This window comes from Dipodomys spectabilis, unplaced genomic scaffold, assembly GCF_019054845.1.
Source record: "Dipodomys spectabilis isolate Male_0828 unplaced genomic scaffold, ASM1905484v1 ptg000288l, whole genome shotgun sequence".
Classification (NCBI taxonomy): Eukaryota; Metazoa; Chordata; class Mammalia; order Rodentia; family Heteromyidae; genus Dipodomys; species Dipodomys spectabilis.
This window is the reverse complement of record NW_024870965.1, coordinates 2,188,346-2,212,500: the sequence shown is the minus strand read 5'-3', so window position 1 is coordinate 2,212,500 and position 24,155 is coordinate 2,188,346. Positions and strand designations below refer to the sequence as shown.

General features: G+C 39.8%; 1 protein-coding gene across 6 annotated transcripts in view; it reads left to right on the top strand.

Moving 5' to 3' along the window:
* Ptprc (protein tyrosine phosphatase receptor type C) overlaps positions 1-24,155 on the top strand; it is a 104,758-nt gene that overhangs the window by 47,754 nt on the left and 32,849 nt on the right. For 2 of the 6 annotated variants that reach the window (XM_042701283.1, XM_042701282.1), the window contains exons 3-10: positions 3,901-3,927; positions 6,939-7,073; positions 12,008-12,154; positions 13,655-13,729; positions 15,063-15,089; positions 18,024-18,236; positions 19,536-19,664; positions 21,350-21,493. In XM_042701283.1, the coding sequence (XP_042557217.1) occupies positions 3,901-3,927; positions 6,939-7,073; positions 12,008-12,154; positions 13,655-13,729; positions 15,063-15,089; positions 18,024-18,236; positions 19,536-19,664; positions 21,350-21,493 (897 nt within the window). The remainder of the gene's footprint in view (positions 1-3,900; positions 3,928-6,938; positions 7,074-12,007; positions 12,155-13,654; positions 13,730-15,062; positions 15,090-18,023; positions 18,237-19,535; positions 19,665-21,349; positions 21,494-24,155) is intronic. The other 4 variants (XM_042701284.1, XM_042701285.1, XM_042701286.1 and 1 more) reach the window with 4 other exon arrangements.

The window sequence follows — 24,155 nt, the reverse complement described above, 5'->3', positions numbered from 1 at the left end:
TTTACTAAGTAAAAGTAGAATCTCTTATTTTGTGTGTTTTATTATTATCATGTTAGGCTACGAAAACAAAGTCAGATATAGTAGAGAGGTTCCTTTTGTTTTGACTTTTTTTCCCCTGCTTTTGTATGCCCTTTATGTTTATGGAAGTTAGGAATGTGTGTGTGCATTCTAGGCCTACAAAACAAGTCACCATTCCTTTTAGACCTATTCTCAAAATAAGCGTTTATTTCATCTGTGCTACTTCACCCTCCTGCCCTTGCATTTTTCTTTGATTGATTTGGGAACTATCTAGGCTTAAATCCCCTGGAAAATGGTGTTCTTTTTTTCCCCCCCGGGAAGGGAGGTGGAGTTGGTGATATTTAAAGCGGGAGTATTCCTTTTGAAATGCCATTTCTACTTAAACTGATTCCTCATTTTTTGCAGAAATCTCTAGTAAGGGACTTCGGGGGTGTGACTTCAAGGAAACTTTGATTTGCAATCATTTAAACATTTTTCAGTTGTAAAAGAAACATATTGGGAAAGGTAAACTCAGTAACAATACACGTGTTAGTGTAAGATAGCTTTGAAGATCAAGTGTCCTGTTATCTACATTTTCATCCATTTAGTGCAGCTAGTCAATTCCTTGGGTGATTCTGGAGACTGGAATGGGAAGAAAAAGCTCTGGGTGAGGTGATTTACAGATTTTTAGTGCTACAGTGCCACCTACTGCCATTTGACAAGATATTCCTTCTTCTACATCACGAGGGCACAAGGCCCTTCCTTACATGCAGAGAGGAGAAAATTGTGTCCCCAGAACAAAACCAAAGAGTTTCTTCTCTGTATGGAGACACTCATCACATGACTGGGTGATTTATTTTGTTGTATTTATTTGGTGCGTTGAAGAGTGTTTAGAGCAAAATTAGATGTAATTCTTACTTGCCAAAAATTATTATCTTTCTTTTCTTTTTTTTTTTAATTCTGAAAATACCGTACAGAGGGGTTACAATTACATGGGCAAGGTCATAAGTACATTTCTTCAAGCATTCTTGCCTCCTCCTTTGTTTCCCCTTCCCACCCCCTCATGCCAAAGTTGTAAAGTTCATTTTTTCAACATAACATCTTGTACATCTCATTGTTGCAATGGGTCTCATACAGCTGCACAGTTACTGTCTTCATACACATGAGTATTTTATATCTTTTTCTTTACTTACCTTCTGTTTCTTATATGTTGTGTATGTATGTGCATGTGTGTGTGTGTGTGTGTGTGTGTGTGTGTGTGTGTGTAATGTTCAATTGAAGTTTATCATGGGTAATATCCTAATATTAAACATATGTTTATTTTGCACAACTTATTAGGTGTGCTATGCAAAGGTCTTATTTGCTTTTATGAGATCTACTTGGCTCCATGAAGGGTACATTGCTCTTTCATGCCAATCAGGAAGGTGTAGGTGCTTGGGGCTGACCCATATACTCATTGGGAGCCTTGTTAAGCAGATTACTCTGTGAGCGTACTTGGCAAGTTTCTCACAGAGCCTATCTTTTCATGTCATTTTGTTTAGCACTAAAAATTCAGCACAGTTGCTCCTACTTAAGATTTTGGTGGTGTTCTAGTAATGTCTATAGACGTGATGTGAAAGATCTCACTGGAGTTGCTGCTCAGACAACCTAGGAAGAATGGCAAACTATAACTGAGACATGGAAAAACTACTGTAGACATTTGGTTGGTATAGTGGCTCTAAATAGTTAATAAATATCACCCCAATTTTTAAAAATGCAGACAGAGTGTTCACAAAGGTATTTGTTTGTGTACTAATTGCCTCCATTAAAAATCACTATATTTTTTGGAGGGGGAGGGTTGAGGAGATATGCTATTTGTACCACACACACACAAAAAAAAATCCCTTCGCATTCTAGAGTAAAAATGCCAGAAACCTTTCCAGCTTCTAGACTGTTCTTTAGGCCACATACATTGTCTCAGAGATAATGTCTTAGAGAAATTAAGTAGTTCGTAAGTAATGCATTTTCATAGGAAATAATGTGATGTGTAGTATTTCAATCAGAGTTCTGAAAAGGACAACAAAAAATTACTGAGGCAGGGGAAAATGACTTCTCTAGATGTATCATTTTTAAAGAACAACTCAGAACTGTTATCATATTCTGATTAATATTAGCTGCTAATGTTGATGCTAACATTAATCAACTTCTTCTTACAGTCTTTCTCCTTCATTTGCTCTTCACACTCAGTGGGACACTCAGAGAGAGGCTGAGATTGGAGGGTCATACTTTGAAGCCAGCCCACACAGATGAATAGGAGAGACTCTTATAGCCGGCCCAAATCCAGGAGTAAAGGAACAGGCTCCAGCAGTAGACTACTTGCTTCCAGTGAAACAGCTAAAGCAAAATCTGGAGGCTTTTAATTCAAGCCCCAGTACTGGCTTCAAAACAAAATGAAATCAAAAGAATCAGAGAAGAAAAGCTATTAAAAGGAAAATCAAAAGAACAGTATTTAAACTGCAATAGAAAGATAGTGTGACAAAACAATGAGACAACTTTGCAAATAAAATAATGATATATACTAAAAGGAAAATAGTTATATGTTGGGTAACAGTGTTTCACACAACAATGGAGCATCTGTCCAACAGTGGCCCTATTAGACCATGTTACCCAGAGTCACCCTAATTTGTGGGAGGACAGCCTATAGTTCTTGCACAATGACAGACTCACCTAAAATGGTGTCTCAGAACACACGTCAGTGTTAAGCAGTGCTTGACTGTACTTAACTATGAACAAGGAAAAGGAGAGTGATAGAAATCTATACAACTTTATTATTAAACACATAAGTAGTTAACAAACCATTGTAATGGCTTTGAAGGTCAGAGCTTCACTCTACCACATGAACCACGACTCCATTCTGGGTGTTTTTTTTTTTTTCTTTTTGCTAGTTAATTGGAAATGGAGTCTTGAGGACTTTCCTGCCTAAACAGGCTTCTTACCACGATCCTGCAGATCTCAGCCTCCTACTTTACTTTCTGTATGTTGTCTCTGCTCTGTGCTTACAATGTGACATAGCGTGTAGTATATAATAGGTATCCGATAAAGATCTCTAAGTAACTGAATATTCATTCGGTTAAAAAAAAAATCCTGCCAAGTCTTTCCAAAGACTTTCATAGGCTTGAAGTCAGTCCTCATAGTTTTCTTTTATTGTACCACCTTCCTTATTTTGCTTGGGAATTGAAAGAGGAGCAACATAGATTTAGTATAGTGAGGCTTGGTAAATGTGACGGCAATAGAGGAAATACAAAGCTGAACACGGTGGTCCACACTTGTAATTCCAGCCGAGGGAGACTGAGGCAGGAGTTTATATCAAGTTTCCCTGCTGAATTGGTTCTTCTTCCCCTCCCCAAATCAGATAAACTTATATACAAGACAAAGGATACAAAAAAAAAGTGTCAGAAGGGTATAAACCAAAGGAAAAAAGGAAAGAAGAATAGAAAATAAAAAAGAGAGCTACAAACATTATAATTAAAAAACCCTCTTAGTTCCATTTCTTGGAGTTCATGTCCATAAGCATTGATGTCGAAAATGAACTGTACAGCTTTAGGGGAGAGGTTAGTGGGGAGGGGAAAAACTGGGAGAGAATGAGAGGAGGGGGGGACTGTTCAAAAGTAAATGGACTCATTATCTGACTCATGTAACTGTAGCCCCTCTGTACATCACCTTTACAATTTAAAACTTAAAAAAAAACTGTCTCAAAAACAAGTTGGGGGGGGAGGGATAAAGGAGAAAATGAGAGAGAAAAGAAAAATAACACTATGATTTCACATAGTTTTATTTAGGTAAATAGTGCTAAAAATTCTCATATTTAAATATATTTATGTGTATCAATCTAAGCCAGAAACTTTGTTTTTTTCTATTTTTCAGGAGAAGAAACAACTTTTACCACCCTTGGTAAGGATTAATATTTTTATTTTCCATGTTTGATTTCCTTGTTGCATAGCTATGTGCTTAATGTAAATATAATTTTTATACTTAATCAAAAATAAAATTTAAGGATAAATTTTGTAATCCTAACTTATTCTTGACATCCTCTTGTTTAAAAATCCCTGTTTATGACACAAAAAATTCAATAATTATTTAAACATAAGGCTAAAATTTACATATAGTATATAAACCATGACTAGGATAGTAGGAGAAAAACAAAGGAGGCAGTAACAAAGCCCAACAGCAAATGTACTCATTACCTTACTGATGTAACTGTCACCTCTCTGTACAGCATCTTTACAAGAAAGTAAAATTAAAAAAGCATCTTGGTAAGTCACATGACAAGATCCCACTCTCCTTTAAAAAATTAAACACTACACATGAATTTAAAATACATCACAAAACTGTGTAGTCTGATATGAGTTAAGAAACTAGCTAAGAAAGTACAGAGAAGACTAAACATGATCTTATATTTAAGAATTGATATATATATTATATTAATTATCCCTATAGTTTATATATTTAAAAATGTAATATATATTATGTATTTATCAGTTTATTACTAATACAAAAAATTCATGAAGAGTAATTTTTCTCTTTCAGTAGTATGCAAGAACTTTCACTTTGAAGATTTTTGTAAAAATGATTTTCAATGCTTCTGACAATTGAATTAATGGTTCTCTAGGGTATCCTAGTTCTTAGATAAATAAATTTAAGCATGGTCAATAAATTCATGTGCATTACATGCAAATCAAAACAGAAATTGTGGGTAGTTAAATAGATGTGATCTTTAAATATTACTGTGACTGAAAATGCATCATTTCTCCCTTAATCGTGTGGGTGACAGGGGGCCTTAGTAAGAAGGTGAGTAAAATTATTGTGACTCTTCTAATTTAATAGAGTATAACATTCTAATTGAAGAACAGTTGACATCTTCTGAAACTTAAATTATTATGGGAATTATTTATCATAAATTGGAAATGTTGGAAAACACTCTTGCAAATCTACATAGAATTATGCCATTTATTTTTTTTAAAAGCCTAGCACTAGAATCTTATGTTTGTTTGTGTCCTGGATGGTGCCATTCTTACTGTGAGACAGAATCACAGCGCTGTGATTGACATTTCCTTGATGCCCACAGATGTTGAGCATTTCTCCACAAGTCCATTCCATTTTGACTTCTTCTGAGAAGCCTCCATTTTGCCCATTAATCCATTATGTTATTGATACGTTGAGAGTCTAGTTTCTTGAACTCCTTGTATAATCTCGATAGCAGGTCATTGTCAGACACAGCCAGCAAAGATCTCTCATGCTAGAGACATTATTATTATGTTTAAGCTTAGTAACACTGTGCAAAAATTTTGTAGCTTGATGACATCTCACTTGCCCCTACCCTCAAATCCCATGTATGAAAGAAAGCCTTAGTGACTTGTTGCTTGAGACTGGCTTATTTCATTCTACCTGTTGATTTGACATTGGTTGTATTGGATGAAATTAGGGGTGTAGGTTTGATACTAGTTCGATTTGCTTGTGAGTTAGCTAGCTATGAAATTCCAGGTATCAAACAGCACTGTCATATTTTGAGTCCTGTAGTGTTTCCTGTACATTGGCTTTGGGCTAGTTTGATGTGCTTTAGATTATTTTTATTGTATTTAGCAAAAACTAACTCTTATGTTCAATGTTATTAAATGAATGTAAGATTTCTTTCTCATTTCTATTTTATTCTAATTATTTAATTTTAGCTCTTAATTTTTTCCCTTGCTTGTTCTTCACTTCTTATCTAGTTTGTCCCTAGTCTCCCCTTCTTTCCATCTTTTATCTTTCATTCAAGCTTCATTCAAGCTATTCAAGCTTGTTGAACTGAGTTAAACATTTGTGTATTAACCAGTTTTTGATTAGTTGCAAATTTAAAACTGTACTCTTCGCTATTCAGACAAGTTAAATCATTAAATACAGAAAAAATTAAAAATACAACTCTATAATCCCTGAGTAGATGTAGATTTTTAAAAATGTTTTCAAATGGAAATACACATTTTCAGTAAAAAGAGTGCAGAAAATTAAGATCATTGAGTACAGGTTGTTACTTTGCCTTGCAAGACTCTTTGCCATTTGTGCATTCATATCACCTGACCAGACATCTACTACAACACCACTTGCTCACATTTTTCCCAAGAAAAAAATGGAAATGTGCATTTTTATAGTTTTATATTGTGCCTCTTTTGTTAACATAAGGTTATATACATTGTGACATGTTAGTAAATGTGGGTCATTTACAGGCCTGTTTGGGAATTTTATTTTCTATACTTTGTATTCCCTTTGCTTAGTTTGCATTTGATTAAAAATTCATGACGAGATCTGCATGTATATAGGGCATTTTTTTCAGCATCTCAAACTTACTTCAGCCTCCAAAAATTTGGGAATATAGGCATTGACCACCTCACCCAGTTGAACCCTGTCTTTCTCTCTCTCTCTCCCTCTCTCCGCCCCCGCCTGCTTATTCCTAGCTTTTCTGTTAATCCCTTTCTGACTTACCTTCCTGTATTCTTTTCTTTATCTATAAGTCCTTCAAAAGTTCCTTTTAACCTCTTTATGAATTAGACTTCATACTTCAAAATCCAGTTTCTTTTGTTTGCTGAAAACCCAGTGATGGATGAGAGGAGAGGAGGCAGGAGAGCTACTTCAAGTCCTCTTCCCCATTTTATCTTCACCTCCATTTCTACAGCTTCATCTATTCTCTCTATCTGCAGATCATATCTCTGCTTCTGTATTTTCATATATGATTCTATATTGTATGTCCATGTGCTTAGAAATCTTGCCCACATCACACATGTGCGCACGTATATGAGTGTATTGTGTGTATATACACACACACACACACACTATGGTAGGTTGGGGAGTTAGTCCACTAGGGTGATCATACAGATCAGGATGTGATTTGCATACTCATTTTCTCCTTCCCCTGCCTCCCGTGAATACAGCAGGACCCACCACAGAGAAGCCCAGTGCTTGGCCTTCAGATGACCCCTTACCTGCTATCAACACTGCACTCTCACCCACAAGCACTGCTGGAGGAGAAAATGCCTCCTTGCAGGCCACCTCTCCTCCTGACCCAGGTACTCTCGCGTGCGTTCTTTGCAGGATGCTGATGTCTTTAGCACAACATGGATGTGTTCGCCACTGACTTCGTCTTAGAGTTGACCTGTTTTTTGGTGACATTCTAAAGTGATAGAAACTAGCTTTGCTTTTCAAATTATGTATGCAGTTTTTAAGCACGTGATTTTATTCAGATGCATATTGGAAATAGTAGATGCCTAAGAAAATTGGTTGGCTGAAAGAATGCATGGCTATGGATAGGGAACAGGGCAGGGAGGAAGGGAGGGGAGGTCGGGGGGAAGAGGGGAGTCAAGGGGAAGTTTCTCTGTTTCCTTGCATCTCCATGTTCTGCATGCTTCCTCCACTCCTGCTCACAGATTTCCCTCTGCTGAATTCCCAGTCTCTGGTCCGTGTCAGTTCTACCCTTCTTGGCAGGACGCGTGAAGTGGAACCTTCCCCTTTCTTTGTTCCATGCTAGGTTTTCATTATCAAGAAGTGAGTGGATAGATAGACAAATTGTTTTGAGCCACACTGAGGGTGGGTAACTTGGGTTTATTATGTGGGTTTCTTCCAGAGAAATGTGGATGCATTAATTCTTCCCACGTTTTATCAGCATCAGTTTGTACAAGGGGGTTCATTTCGACACATCCAGTCTATATAAGCAAACAATATACCTTGATCAAACGTACCTCTTCCATCACCCTCCCTCATCCCGCCTCCCTTCTTCCTAAACAAATCTCAGCAAGCTTTGCAGATCCATTTTCACACGTAGACATGCAAGTATGTTGACCGGTTTTGTTTTCTTTCATCCTTTCTTTAATCTTCCTCCCTCCATTTGTACCCATCCCCTAGGCAGGATCTGTTTTACATTTCTCTTGCTCATTTCTTAGGCATATGCTATTTGTTCAGAGGTGTAGATCTACATACACACACGTGTAGTATCGTTAACTTGGCACATACAAGGAAAGCCCTGTCTTCCCAAATGCAGTTCCTTTGATGTACTCCTTTAAGTGAACCATTGTGAGATGCCCTTGGCATATGCTTCTGGGATTGACTGTGTAAGTGTGTGTAAATACACACATGATTGCTTTCATATTTTCTCCAACTCTAGATAGCATCCAGTTGTTAAATGTGCTACTGTACTAGTTTAAAAAATACTTCTTGCTATGTACAGGTGCTTCACACTTGTAATCCCAGCTATTCAAGAGGCTGAGATCTGATGATCATGATTCAAAGCCAGCCTGGGCAGAAAAGTCTATGAGACTCTTATCTCCAATTACCCTTACTGGAAAAATCTAGAAATGGAGCTGTGACTCCCTTAGTAGATTGCTAGCCCTGAGCAAGAATAAAAAATCAGAGATAGTTCTCAACCCTGATTTCAAGCCCCACTCCTGGTGCATGTAAATACACACACACACACACACACACACACACACACTTTTCATTGATTCACATTTTTTTCATAATGACAAGTATCTTCTCAGATACTTTTTGGCCATTGTCTATAGTTAGATGGCTGCTGTGTTGCTATTGTTTGCCCAATTTTCTGTTTCTTCTGGGAGATTTGTAAGAGACTATGGGACATTGAAAGATCCTTTCTTAGTCTGTCTACAAAGACATCAGCTGTGGGGTCATAGAGTTGATGGCAAAGTCAAAATGCTCAAAGTGCTTTGGCAGTCAAATCAGGGCCTAGAAACAGGATGTCTCTGTGGCTGCGTCCAGCCTGGTCTGCAGCCCATGATGGAGTCCAGGTCCGTCCATCCTTCCTGTTCCCCTCCACTGGGGCAGATGGGGTCCCTGCACAGCTCGGCATGTTGTCATAGTCCGGGCTCAGAGACGGAGCTGATGAATGATGAAACCCTCTTCCTTTCTCACTTACCTCCGGCGTGGCCTCCCCTGGGTATCCCCCCTCCCTCCACCCTGGCTGGCCCACCTACACTCACACCTGACCTGTCAGCTTCACAGGTGTCCGGGCTTGTGCAGACCCCTGCAGACCATGGCCGGCTCCTGTCTGAGCAGCCTGAGAAAGTCCAGCCAGTGGTCCAACGTGGGCCTCCTGAGTGTTTGAGAAACGGGGGTTTCCCTGTGACATATGAAAATTCATAGGTGGCTCTCCCAGGCATGAGTGGATAAAATGAGAATTGTGTTGACAGTGCAGGCCTGCTCGGGAGGAAGAGGCAAGAGATAGTGGGCACAGCAGGAATTTCTTTACATTTGAGGCAATTAATTCTGTACTGTGCACACTTCTTTGGGGTCAGGAGTAATTATAGCTTTTCCTAAAGACCTTCTTTTTTGGGGGGGGCGGGGGGTTCAGTCATGGGGCCTGAACTCTGGGCCTGGGTGCTGTCCCTCAGCTCTTCAGCTCAAGGCTAGCGCTCTACTACTTGAGCCACAGTGCCACTTCCGGCTTTTTTCTTTTTGCTTATGTGGTGCTGAGGAATCGAACCCAGGGCCTCAGGCATGCAAGGCAAGCGCTCTACCACTGAGCTACCTTCCCAGCCCAGCTAAGCAAACTTCTTATCAGCAGTACTAAGAAACCATGACCACAGTGGAACTGTCATTTAAGGAATGAGAAACATAGAAATTGGTGCTAACATATCCTGTGCAAACATAAAGTTCTCTCAGCTGAATGCCTCTGTTCTTAGAACAACAATGCAAAATATTTCTTCCTCCCTTGTCTTTCCAAAAATACTGTGAAAATCATTTCATGGTATACTTTCTATTCAGGAAAAGCAATGTCCTTTCCCAGAGCATAAGTCCATCCTATCTATCTATCTATCTATCTGTCTGTCTGTCTGTCTGTCTGTCTGTCTGTCTGTCTGTCTGTGTTCATCTATCTATCTTTATACGTTCAGTGACCTGTACATTCTTAAGCTAAAGAATTATGACAGGCAGAAAATGGGCTTAACTTAGGTCTGAGTCAAACAAGGAAGTCGCACACATGAGACAATTATTATTGTGAAGAACTGGTACAATACACATCCACATACACACACATATGCACACACACACACATACACATACACACATACACATATATAAACATACATACATACACACATACACATACACATACATACACATACACACACTTAAAAAAAACTAGTAAAGAGCTGCCTCACTTCCTTACTCTGGTTGCCATGAGAACTACAGAAAAAAAAAACAAAAACCAAAAAACAACACTGGTGCTTTTAGTGAATTCTTAGAGGTTGAGGTTGTGGATAGGAAAAAGATATAAAATAACCACAGAGGATTGTCCCCTGAGGGTGGTTGTCACACAAACTAGTCTGTTCTGCCCAGATCAGAGTTGTGTTTTATATGTGTGTGTGGGGGGGGGGCACAGTGGCTAAATCTCACTAATTAATGATCTATTAACATGAGTCACCCTTATTAAAATTCCAAATCTGGCTCTTAAGCTGTGGACGGGGATGGTCTATTCCAAGCGAGAAGTCAATTTCCAGTGCGGAGGGAAGGAAGGTGGGCGTCAGGACAAGAGCAGATGGGAGGCTGGGAGGCTGAGAAGGGAGAGGAGAAGCAGCAGAGAAGATGAGAAGATCCACATCTACATCTAGATGACTGTTTTTATAAACATTTTAACTTTTTTAAATGACCTTTTCATTCAGTCTGTCCGTTGGTAAGTACAATGCGTCTGTCAGTGTCCTCCCTCCCTCCATCCCCGCCTCTCCCCCAGATGACTGTTTTGAAGGAGGAGGCTCTCCTGGGGATGGACCACTGGTGGCCTGACGTTCACTGTCACCCCCTTCCATGGTTTGGCTGAATCTCAGTGTTTCTTGGAGTGAGTGAGAGTGAGTTGGGAGGCAGGCATGTGTTGAATCCCGGGCTCAGTTGGTCTGTAGGTGAGGGGTGCTGTCACCTGCTCTTCACAGCCCCTTGCAGACCCGCCACTGCTGGAGCCTAGAGCCCACTGCACGGGGCAGAGGAGCTTCGAACTATTGAACTGCTCACCCCAGTTGCTTGCCTGGGCAGGAATTCTGGGCAGGAGATAGGAACAGGCGTGAAGTGCTTTGAAGTCTGACAAGGAAAAGTCCACCGGGTACAGCACTCAGTGTCTTCAGCTGCAACTCCAGATTCTACACCACTCAGCTCCCACGCGACTGGGAAGGGGAAAAAATGATGTCAGCAGCCTATGAAGCTGATTGATTCCCAACCAATTTTATTTTTCCCCCAGACCAAGACACCTGCATTGTGAAAAATAACCTTTAGCTAGAAAGAAAAGAAATGAAATGACTTCAGGGACTACCTAGGCAACCGTTAGCTCTCTGTTAAGAAAATTAACAGCTGGGACTTTGTGGTTCATACCTATAATCCTTGCAACTCAGAAAGCTGAGACTGAAGGATCATGGTTCAAAGCCAGCTCAGGCAGGAAAGTCTGTGAGACTCTTATCTTCAATTAACCACTGAAAAATGAGGCGGAGTGTGGCTCAAGTGGTAGAGTGCTAGCCTTCAGCAAAAATAAAGCTCAGGGACAGTGTCCAGCACTGAGTTCAGCCCCAGTACTGGCACATGCACGCATGTGCACACATGCACACAGAGGCATGCATGCATGCATTCACGCATGCACACAAAGTATTGCTTGCATCCAGGGATCTTTCCCAGGGAGGAGCTCTGGGCTCTGGTTGCACCCACTCTGTGGTCAGCATGCAGCAGCCATTATGCCAGGCAGCCACCAAGCACCTCTGCCTCCGCTCTGACAGGGAGTGCTTGGCTGAGATGTGGGCCTCCCTGGGCTGTCCAAGCTAGTTCCTGAGGCTCCAACTATGTCTTTCACTTGTGATCTGAATATGCAGCTGCCCCGGCTCTCTCCCAACACCCTGGGGCTTTGAGTCTGTGGTGCAGGAGGCGGGCATGGGCGCCTGGTGCCCGGCTTCAGCTTCAGGAAGGAGGTCCAGGCCGCAGGATGGCCTGACAGCGCTGGTGGCCCTTCTGATTGCAGGTGTCCCAGGAGCCACGACTCTGGCCAGCACTTTCTCAGTTGACACAGCCTTCACCTCCACAGCCGCCCTCGAGCCTGCACACAACAGCTCTGCTGCCTTACCCGCACACACGGCCACCACCATCAGCACCACAGATCACTCCTCAGGTCTGCCCTCGCACGCTAGGGGCTTGGGAGGAGGACGCTCACAACTGAATGCAGCTGTATACGTATATGTATATGCACATGTTATGTATATGTACATGCATGCACATGCATATGTATATGTACACATACACACATGTATACACATATGCATATGCATATACACAATACATATATGAGTATACACATATGCATACATATGTGTGCATGTGCATGTATATGTATATGCGTATGTATACATACCTATACATGTGCATGCATAGATATATACATGCACATGTATAGGTATGTATACATGTATATGCATATGCATGTGTATATGCATATATACACACATATGTACATGTGCATGTATATGTATTTGCATATGTATATGTAAGTGCATGTGTATACATAGATATACATCTGTGTACATGTATATGCATATGTATATGTATATGCATACATGGATGTACATGTGTGTATATGCATATGCATGTGTATATGCATGTGTATACATGGATGTACATATGTATGTATAGGTATATGCATATGTATATTAAGTGCTACTAGGGTTTGGATTTGGGCCCTGGCACTTGATAGGCAAGCCCAGCTCTTTCTTTCTCTCTCTCCCTTCCTTCCTTCCTTCCTTCCTTCCTTCCTTCCTTCCTTCCTTCCTTCTTTCCTTTCTTTCTTTCTTTCTTTCTTTCTTTCTTTCTTTCTTTCTTTCTTTCTTTCTTTCTTTCTTTCTTTCTTTCTTTCTTTCTTTCTCTCTTTCTCTCTTTCTTTCTTTCTCTCTCTCTCTCTCTCTCTCTCTCTCTTTCTTTCTCTATCAGCCTAGATGAGTCCAAATATGGTTGTTCAGTGGTTACTGTTTTATAAATTTTCACATCATGATATTAAATAAGATAAAAGGAACTTACCAGTAAGTTTTTTTCTGGTCAGTTTTTATTTTGTTAGCAATATTGTAAACTTCACAGCAAAGCATAGATAACAGACATTAATTCTGTGTGTGTGTGTGTGTGTGTGTGTGTGTGTGTGTGTGTGTGTATGGAATTAAATATGATTCTCACATTTGCTCGCTAATTGGAAGACAAGGGACTATACCTGAGCATCAGTTTTCCTTTCTATAAACATAGATATAATAATACTTATAAAAAGATTGATATGCCTATGAAATATGCAAAATCTGAAAGACCATGGACATTAGAAAAAAATTAATCAGTACCCTTATTAGTATTCAAAACAATGAGAATAATTCAAGGGGGAAATGATGGTTTCAAGAAGTGGCATAGCAGGTAAGAACCATATTAAGGAGTAAATAGTCTCCCCTTCAAACAATATGATGTTTAATTCAAAGGACTTGAAGTTGCAGTAATCTGAAAGAGCTCTGTGTAGATAGAATTATTTTTGAAACAAGCACAGCTTGAAGAAGGAACTCAGCTAGGAAATGGAGCTGAATTTCCCTCCCGCTTCCCCATGGCGATGTCATTAACTTCCCTTCCTCTGTTCGTTTCCTTGCAGATTCCAACCTTACATCCATTGCACCAAGCACCTCGAGCTCTGCAGCAGACACTGTCACTCCAACCCCAGCCATAGGTGACAACTTACCCCCAGTCATGCAAGCATCAGGGCCGGGAGGGGCCCGCGGCCAGGCTCTTCCCCCTGCTCTCCATCGGGTTGCTTTCCTGGAAACATTGCATTCATTGTTCTCCATCGTGCTGAGAAATGGAATTTAGAGCCTCATCTGCTTTGTGCTACAGCCCTTGAGACCAGGATACGTGGCTGCACTTCCTGCCATGTTCCTGCAGTTACATCTTTCAAGATCTCTGTGTTTTATGAGAAAACATGTAGGAGACACAGATGAGGCTATTAGAACTACTCCTTAAGAGCAGGTTTTGTAGAAAAGAGTCATTTCTTTTGAAGGATTTTCTTTGCAAAGGAGGAGTAGTAGAAGATGGAATGTAGTTTCAGTCAGGCATCCAGAGGCCGACGGGTCAGTGCCAGGGGCCTCTGGGAAAGGCCAAGCTGGCTCAAACTCTGGGTCAGCAAAGCAGAACCTGTAAGCTCAGCATTCTCCCCAAGCTCTTCGGCACTGCGATTGCTACAGATCAGATTCCTTCTCTCCCACAGATTCATTTCTTCCCATTTCTTCTGTTGTTGGGCCTGGGGCCTTGAACCCAGAGCTGGGCACTATCCTTGAGCTCTTTTTGCTCAATGCTAGCACCTATCACCTTGAACCACAGCTCCACTTCTGGTTTTCTGGTGGTTCATTGGAGATAAGAGTCTAATGGACTTTCCTGCCCTAGCTGGCTTTAACCCACCATCTTCAGATCTCAGCCTCCTGAGTAGCTAGGATGACAGGTGTGAGCCACTGGTGCCCAGCTCTTTCCAGTTCTTTAGTTCAATGCATAGATATTTACATATGACACTAGTCACTTTTTTTTTGAGAAAGTCATTTATTACCCTAGATCTAATGTATGTACAAAGAGCTAACAAACATTATTAAACTAGAGAACAAAACACGCTCAGGCCTATTATCTCATTTCAAAGAAAAACTGACTTCACTCGGAAGGAGGATCAGTTATGTAAATCTAGTTGGAGATTAAGGAAGATAATGAGGACCCTTCAAATATCCATTCAGCCCATAAGATCACAGAGATATCAAAACATCTTAATGCTGTTATCAGAGCTGTATTGGTGGGATCCTATTGATGAACGTGTTTTGGAGAACTAGCTAATTAGTTGATAACATTTGTAGTTCTGAGGTCAGAACATGGCGCCAGGCAAAACTGCATTATGTGTTAAACCTAACTAGACAGACTTTACAGTTTATGATGTTGAACTTTGCCAACTTACCTTTCCCCAGAATGATGGTAGCAGATATAGTCCAAAACAAAATTATAATATTCCACTATTTTTTCTCTTCCAGCCACTACTGCAGTGAGGCCACCATGTGGTAAGTTTATTTACTGAGAGGCAGCACAAATCATTTTGGAATGGCATTGTAATTATTTCTGTCTTTATTCCATGAATTCAAGCAAAACTCTCCAGCTCTAGTTTTCAATGACTTCTGCTCAATCTTAGGAACCAACTAACTCTGAATTGCATCGGCTTTCATATTCAGACTTGAGTTTTGAATACTAAAATTAAACATGATTACCTAGACAGTGTAGGTAAAGTCACTTAATTTGCAGTTTAGGTGTTTGGGAGATATAATATCAAGTGTTTATGAAGCGAGAGCGAGAGGCGTTGTGTTCACAAATGTGAAGTATGGATTACATGTTCAGTGTCTCTGAAGAACAGAAAGCAGCACCTGTTTGGGCCTGTCTCCCGCCCTCTGTCTCCAGGCCTTCCCAGGGCCTGGCTCCTCACAGACACTTGGAAACAGTTGTTTACGCCTCATCTCCTTTGTTCTCATTAGCAGAAAAGTCTTCCTTCACGGTCCTTTACTTCTTCCTTATTTTCCTATTTCCTCCTAAGCCTCCCTACTCAACATCACTGCTTTCTGGGGCAAGCAATGTGTTGATCAGTCAGCCTGTGTTCTACTTGGGTTATGTTCAGCTTCCTTCCCAGCCTTCCTCTTGCCTCTGCTTCCACTCAAGCACTATGGGCCAGCCTACAGTTTTCCGAACACAGGCTTTTCCTTTGGCCTCTGTGATGACACCAGTTTGTCTTCTTCTGGGCTTACAGTGGAGCCACAACTCTCTTCTGTGGGCTGATGTTTCACATGCTGCTCATATTTTAAAACACAATTTGTGTGATCTTCTCTGGAAATCCCTTCCCTCCAATCTCACTGGATAATCCTCTCTGCTTTCTTTTTCTTTCCCCTTAACACTCACATAACTTTGTACATCATGTTATCATACTGAGTCCTTTGCTCATCTTCTACAACTTGGTCACTCAGTCTGTGTTCATCTTCATGCTAAGCCATTTCTTTCTTTCTCTCTTTCTTCTTTCTTTCTTTCTTTTTGTCGGTTGTGGGGCTTGAACTCTGGGCCTGGGTGCTGTCCCTGCACTCTTCAGCTCAAGGCAAGCACTCTACCGCTTGAGCCACAGCGCGACTTCCAATTTTCTAGTGGTTTATTGGAGATCATAGTCTCATGGACTTTTCTGCCTGGGTTGGCTTTGAACCACGATCCTCAGATCTCAGCCTCCTGAGTAGTGAGGATTACAGGCGTGAGCCACTGGCTCCCAGCAAGTGGTGCTGTGTATTTCTAATGCCTGGGACAGCGACTTAAATGCAAAAATGGTCTCATAATCGTTGTAAAATAAAAATGGCTATTTTTGTGTAATACATTAATAGTTGTTAAAAAAGATACTTTTATCATCTAGGGGAAAATATTGCCCTAAATAAAGGTGTCTAGATGGGTTTATTAAATATCAATGATAATCTTATATAAATAAAGCTTTTGAAAGAGGGACTATGGTGACTGAAAAACTGATAACCCAAATAGTTGGAGAAATGGTTTATAACTACATTTTAGAGCCCAAGGGAGATTCTTTTTTTTTGGGGGGGGGTTGGGGGTCCAGTCGTGGGGCCTGAACTCTGGTCCTGGGCGCTGTCCCTCAGCTCTTCAGCTCAAGGCTAGCGCTCTACCACTTGAGCCACAGCTCCACTTCCAGCTTTTTTCTTTTTGCTTATGTGGTGCTGAGGAATCGAACCCAGGGCCTCAGGCATGCAAGGCAAGCACTCTACCACTGAGCCACCTTCCCAGCCCCAAAGGGAGATTCTTGAGTAAGAAGAAATTTGCCTGCTGTAGCACCGGGCATCAGTTCAATAAGTTATCAGTGAGCTCTTCTTAATCGTAGATACTATGCATGGATTTGTATTTCTAACGATGGGCAAAGAGACTAGTCTAACCTGGCAGCTTGCTGCTGTCTTACATCTATAGTCCTACCTGCTCAGGAGGCTGAGATCCTCGGATCATGGTTCAGAGTCAGCCCGGATGGGACATTCCCTGAGACTCTTATCTCTAATTAACCACTAAGAAGCTAGAAATGGAGCTGTGGCACAAGCAGTAAAGCACTAGTCTTGAACAAGAAAAGCTCAAAGACAGTGCCCAGGCCCTGCACTCAATCCCTAGAACCAGTACTCTCTCTCTCTCTCTCTCTCTCTGTCTGTCTCTCTCTCTGTCTCTCTCTGTCTCTCTCTGTCTCTGTCTCTGTCTCTCTCTCTCTCTCTCTCTCTCTCTCACACACACACACACACACAGAGTGGTCTTGGCTTCCAGGGAGTGTTCATTCAGTAAAGATGAAAATATAAATTGCAGGCTGAGGTCTTGAATAGGTAAAAGAAACTATAAGATAATGATAGGGAGGTACCTGATACATATATATTTTTAAAAATAATTTTTACATTTCTAAGAGTATTTTGGTAGTGATATAATATCCTATTTTTTAATAAATATATGTTTATTATTGTTAAGTAGTTATACAAAGGAGCCGCTATTAAATGAAGCAGTTTTTACATACAATGCATCTTGATCAATTATATGATATTTTAAGTGGTGCTGGTAGCGTGTGCCCGTAATCCTAGCTATTCAGTTGGCTGAGATCTGAGGATTGTAATTTGAAGCAAGCCTGGGCAAAAAGTCCATGAGACTCTTATCTCCAATTGACCACCCAAATAACTGGAAGTGGAGCTGTGACTCAAGTGGTAGAGAACCAACCTGGAGAAAAATAAAAAGCCAAGTGAGAGTGTGAGGTCCTGAGTTCAAGCCCCAGTACCAGCAGACCCCTCCCACTCTTCCTCTTCCTCTTTATCTATCAACTATCAATACACATATCTATATCAATATATATCCACAGATATTTAGGTATGTATATTAAAACATTTGTTTTTAAAATAGTTTCAGTCTGTCTTAAAGAATAATCTTGTCTTTTCTCTCAGATGACAGATATAAGAACAGACATGTGAAATACCAATATAACAAAACTACTTCATCATTTGAGGCAAACCTAAATTTTTCTGGAGATGTAAAATGTGAGCCAGAGAACTGCAAAGAGAGTTTACAAGGCCTGACTGAATGCTCATCAAAAAAAATTAAAGTGTATGATGACTCTTGTTATCCACCTACATCTTTAACATTACATGTACCCCCAAGTAAGTAGAAATCAATTTCTAGTTGCATATTTACAAAAAGAGTGCAGGTTCGTGTGTGTATTCTGAGGGACCCCAGGAGCTGGTGGAGCAGAGCTCTGACTAGCAGGAAGTGAGATCTAAAGAAATGGAAGTTGGTTCTAAGTGGCAGGAAAGTACTTCTGAAGGCCAGGGAATTAGCTGTAAGGGTGGGTCTCTGATCCCCTCAACCCAGGAGAATATGGATGTAATACAAGCCTTCCCTTTGTATGTTAGTCACCCTGTTAAGTTCTTTCACAAAGAGATTCATACATACATACACACACACACACACACACACACACACACACACACACACACACACACACACGATAAAGCTTATGCTACTAGGTGATTCAGTGTACATATATGTATAAATGAACTCATTTGGGATTTGATGTTTATAGAAAGAACCAGAATTCTTGCACGTCACAGTCATATTAAAGGGGTGGAGCTAGTTTTGTCAAGTCAGCCACTTCTGGGAGGGGAGGGGCCAGGAGTGATGAGCAGCATCTATCTACCCAGGGCTGGGGAACTGACAGAACATCTTAGAAAAATGCCTTTCAGAAAAGGAATGCAGACACTGTGCAGTTATTTAAATTCATTTACATCATTTAATAATTCAAGATTTGTGATTTATTCACATTTGTTTATGTTAAAATGTGGTGTGTTTTGTAAACATTCATCTAATTTGCTCATTTTCCCTGCATACTGCTGACATTGATAATGGCTCCTGAGAGAAATCTCTTCCCCAAGGGGGAAGCCCCTAAGACTCGATGTAACAATGATTCAATTAAAACCAGACCTAACAAAATATGAGCCTATGAAGTTAAAAGAAAAGGGAATGTTTTAGAGTGTGAGAAGCTATCTTATTTAACGGTCAGTTTCATAAGTCCTAAGTGAAATACTGTCAAAATGTCTGGGGCTAACACGCAATAAGCACTGTTCTCCAAGTTGCATGGTGAGTGTTGAAAGTCACAGATGTGGGAGGTGCGCTGCGTTCTTCATTACCCGGTGTACACCAGTATGCAGGGTCCATTCTGTCCCCATTCTGACCCACTGCATGTCCAGTTTTGTCCATTTCAAAAAGGAAAACTGAAAACCATAAGAAATAAAGTAATGAAGAAACATCAAGGTCGGAGAATTGTTAAACTTTGTCAAAAACCATCTCAATGCTTACTAACTTTTGTTTCCTGAGGATAATTTCAGCACTTCATTTGGGAAATGATAGTACTTTCATACTGGGGAATATTAATCAAATCTATTTCTGTGTTCTCTTGACAGAGAAGGAAAGGTTCCGGTTATGTGATCATACACCTAAGGAAAATGCAGATACTTCCATCTGGTTAAAGTGGGACATAAATGGCACATTTGCTTGTAACAAAAACAACTTCAAATACACATTTCGGTGTGGTAAGCATAACACACGGCTCAGAGAAGATTTGTGGTAGAAAGATATTCTGACATTGCTCTTCACCTCTGCCTCTTTTTATAAATTTTTCCTGTTGTATATTTGGAGTCCAGGGAATGTGTTGACTATAACACTGAAATTCCAGTAGATAAATATCCTGAAAAGTAAAATTGAAATTAAAAGCTCATGAAAGAATTTTCCTAATAGTTGTTTCGCTTCAAACCTTATTGAGGAGATGATGAGGGAAGAATATCATAAAAGAACGATGCAAGTCAGGCACTGGTGGCTCACACTTGTAATCCTAGTACTCAGGAGGCTGAGATCCAAGGATCGTAGTTCAAAGCCAGACCAAGCAGGAAAGTCCGGACACTCTTATCTCCAATGAACCACCAGAAAACTGGAAGTGATGCCCTGGCTCAAAGTGGTTGAGAGCACTACCCTTGAGCAAAGAGTAGTGTCTGGACTCCAAGTTCAAGCCCCCTGACTGGCAGCAAAAGAAAGAGAGAGGGGGGAAGAAAGGAATAAAGAGGGAGAGGGAAAGAAAGAAAGAAAGAAAGAGGAAGAAAGGACGGAAGGAAGGAAGGAAGGAAGGAAGGAAGGAAGGAAGGAAAGAAGGAAGGAAGGAAGGAAGGAAGGAAGGAGAGAAAAAGATGGATGGTTGCAATACTCTTCTAGGAAAGAAAATAAAAGATGAGATTCCGTGGTTCCTGAGTTTATCAAGATTCCATCCACAAAATTCAGACACAAGTTTAAGAGCATGTGTAACAGGAAAACAGCAAGCGTTTCTAGAGATGAACTTGGGTTTGGAGTGAGCGAGCCAATAGCTGCAACATTTCCATTTCAATGTATTTGAAAATGATGAGGTGGGCTTTTCTAGCTTGTGGCATGCAACCACTTGTAGCACCAGATTTGGTAAAATAGATGTGTGTAAGCATACACACACAGAAAGGAGTGTGGCATTGGTTGCAATTGCTATGTTAAGGAGGAGATAGATATAAGGCTATGACATGGCTATGATCCATAGAGTATGAGGAAAATCAGAGTATGAGGAAAAAAACATGTATGACACACTGCAATTCTGTGATCTATTTGAGATAGATCTTTAAAATGACCTATTTAAGATAAACCAGCCTGTAATCCCAGCTACTCAAGAGGCTGAGATCTAAGGATCACAGTTCAAAGCCAGTTGAGCAGGAAACTCTGTGAGACTCCTATCTCTAGTAAGCCACAAAAAAGTCAGAAGAAGAACTGTGTCTCAGGTGGTACAGTGCTACTCTTGAGCCCTATAGTCCAGCCCTGGGACTGGTGCGTGCATGTGCTCATGCATGCATGCACACACATACACACAACACAGACACACATACCCACATACAGAACACACATACAGAACAATCAGTCTCTATGAAATGCAAATTATAATATCAGTTTTGAAGAAAGACTACTAATGATTGAACTGATGTTGTATTTTATCAGTTCATTTAGGGACCCTCTTAAATGAATTATGATACTTGCTAAATATGGGCTTAAATGTTGATTATAACAGAATAATTTTAAAGATCTTTGACTTATTATTTGGACCATTTGCTTAGGTTTTAACCTAATGAGTATGGTGCAATTATAAGCACTCAGAAAATAAAGGTATATGTAATATAGTAATGTACTCATATGTAATTCTTATTTCTTTCAGACAATGTTTCCCAGACATCTTCAGAGGAAAGCACTATGTTTACAGGCTTTCTTCCCAATAAAACTTACAATTGTGGTGCAGAAATATCCTATAATAATTACAAGTATATCAACCAAACTAAAGCTATTACAACGGATTTGGGGAGTGAGTATTTTGCTTATATGTAGAATTGCTTTCCCTTTTATTTTCTTGCAGTTTTTTTTTTTTTTTTTGAGAGTCACAAGAAATAATGGTATAGACCAAAGAAAGGATTTCGGAAAAGAGACAACACTTTTTAAAATTAATTTTTAAAGTTGAATTAAAAAATAAACGATAAGACAGGCCATGGTGGCTCATGCCTGTAATCCTAGTTATTCAGGGAGATCAGAGGTTTGCAGTTTGAAGCTAGCCGGAGAAGAAAAGCTCATGAGACTCATTTTCCATTAACCACCAAAAAAACTAAAAGTAGAGATGTAGCACAAGTGGTAGAGCTCAAGTCTTGAGCGAAAAAGCAAAATGAGAGCATGAGGTTCTGAATTCAAGCCCCAGTACTGGCATGCATGTGTGCATGCACACAACCACACAGACACACGCGCACAGACACACACACGCATGCATGTACACACACAGATTGTATAGGGCCCACATTTCTGTGTTTTTGGTTCAAATTATAGTCTAGGGATTGGAGATGTAGATCAGGTGGTAGGGCCCCTACCAAGGAGTATAAAGCATTAGTGAGTTCGAGTCCCAGTCTCCTTGGAAGATAGTAAGTAACACAATAATATTCTTAATAGCAATTGTAACCTACACTTCTAGAAATTAGTAACATTTGGAAAAGTAGAAGGGAATAGGAATAAAAAGAGCTCTAAGTTCCAATAGCCTTTAGACATATAGAGATTCCAAATCGATGTCGAATTTTCTAGAAAAGTCAGCTAATTCTATGTGAGACAATACAGCACAGACAACTGGCTATGTGAACAATCCATGAAGATTAGATGAAAAGTAATAGCATTTCTGCAAGTTCAAGGCGTCTGATTTGAGCGTTAAAGTGTATACTTTTCTAAACACATTTACCTAGGAAGAATAAATTAATTGGAATGAAAGCTGTAGGGTAGCTCAATGGGGGATGCTGCTTAGCAGAAGTCAGGTTCAAGAATGAACCTCAATTAAGCAACGATAGAAAAGTAGCTTTGCAGACAAGTTGTACAAACATTTGACAAACAGATCATTCTTATTGAAATGATTACCCAGAACAGAGGACATCCTCATATCTAAAAGTGCATTACCAAATCAAAAGTTAAGATTTACCTTCACCTCTTCTTCTAAGAATTTTATAGCATTCTCTCTTACATTTAGCCGTATTAATCCTTTCCAGTTAATTAACATTTACAGATGGGTAAGGTAACTTCTCAATTTCATTCTTTGCGTAGAACTGTTCTGTTGTCCTACCATCATTTGTTAAAAACAAAACAAAACAGGAATCTTGCCCCCATGGAGTGATCTTGGCATTCTTGCCAAAATTTAGTGGATCATTATGATACGTTTGCCTGTAGACTTTCATTTTTATTCCATTTGTTTCCATGCATATGTTGATACTACCTCTAGGCTATTTCTTACTATTGCTTCATAGTAACTTTTGATGCTGAGAATTGTGTCATTCCACTTATTCTTCTTCCATATTCTTTAGACTATAAAGAAGTGCTCCAATTCTAGATAAATTTGTTAGACAATTTTTCAATTTCTACATGATTTTAGGTAAATGTCTAGAGAAATGTGAACACTTTTTGAACATCTACAGAACCCATTTGGGATTGTGATAGAGGCTGCAATTGAATCTGTCTATCAATTGGGGAGCATGGTGCTGAGCAGAGCTACTCTTTCAGGTGGAGAGCATGAAGTACCTTTCTATGGATCCTCTTTGATTTGCATCCAGGATGCTTTGTAGTTTTAAACTCTGTACTTCTGTTGTTCAATTTATCCCTAGTTTAAGTCTATTCCTGTTTATGGGAAGCATTATTTTTTAAATTTCATTTTAGATTGTTCATTGATAGAAGATAGAAATGCGATTGACTTTTCTATATTGATCTTGCAATCTGAAACTTTGCTGAGCTGACATATTTAATGTAAGATTGCCAGACTTTGGATAAAACATGCTAAAATGATTCAAATTTTGTAAGCAAGGGCTAGCTGATGACAAAGGGGATGCCTAAATCTAGGTCTCCCCGGAATGCTCCAAAATAAAATAAGAAGAGCAAATAAAACCATATAGAATCATACCCTCAACAAAACTAAAAACTAAAAATAGAAATATTCGTGGGGTATTAAAAGTACTAAGGTTAAAATGGTCTATAAGGCAATGTAACAAATATACTGATAGAGTAGACCAATATAGAGAATTAGAAATCCTAGATAACCAAGTTTTACAGTGGAAGAGGGGGATAGTGGGGAATCATGCCAATAAATTATCCTGATTGATAGACTTATAAAAATAGTGGACATCACATCTTGCTTCTCAATAAACTCACAAATTTACTCAAAAAGTTCCATAGACCCATAAGCTAAAATGATATAAAAATATTTCATCAGAGACACAGGAGAACATCTTGATGTCTTTAATGTAGGCAGAACTTTCCTAATAAACAAAAAGGAAGAAGACTCATTCACTACTCGGTAAGATGGACTTCATCAAAATGGAACCTTCTTCCTCTTTTAAGTAAATAAAACTAGCCAGAGGTAGTGAGGAAATATCCACAACTGATTTTCAGAGATAGATGGAGAGCATTTTCAGCTACAAAATAAACCATCCAACAGTGCAATAAAAAAAAAA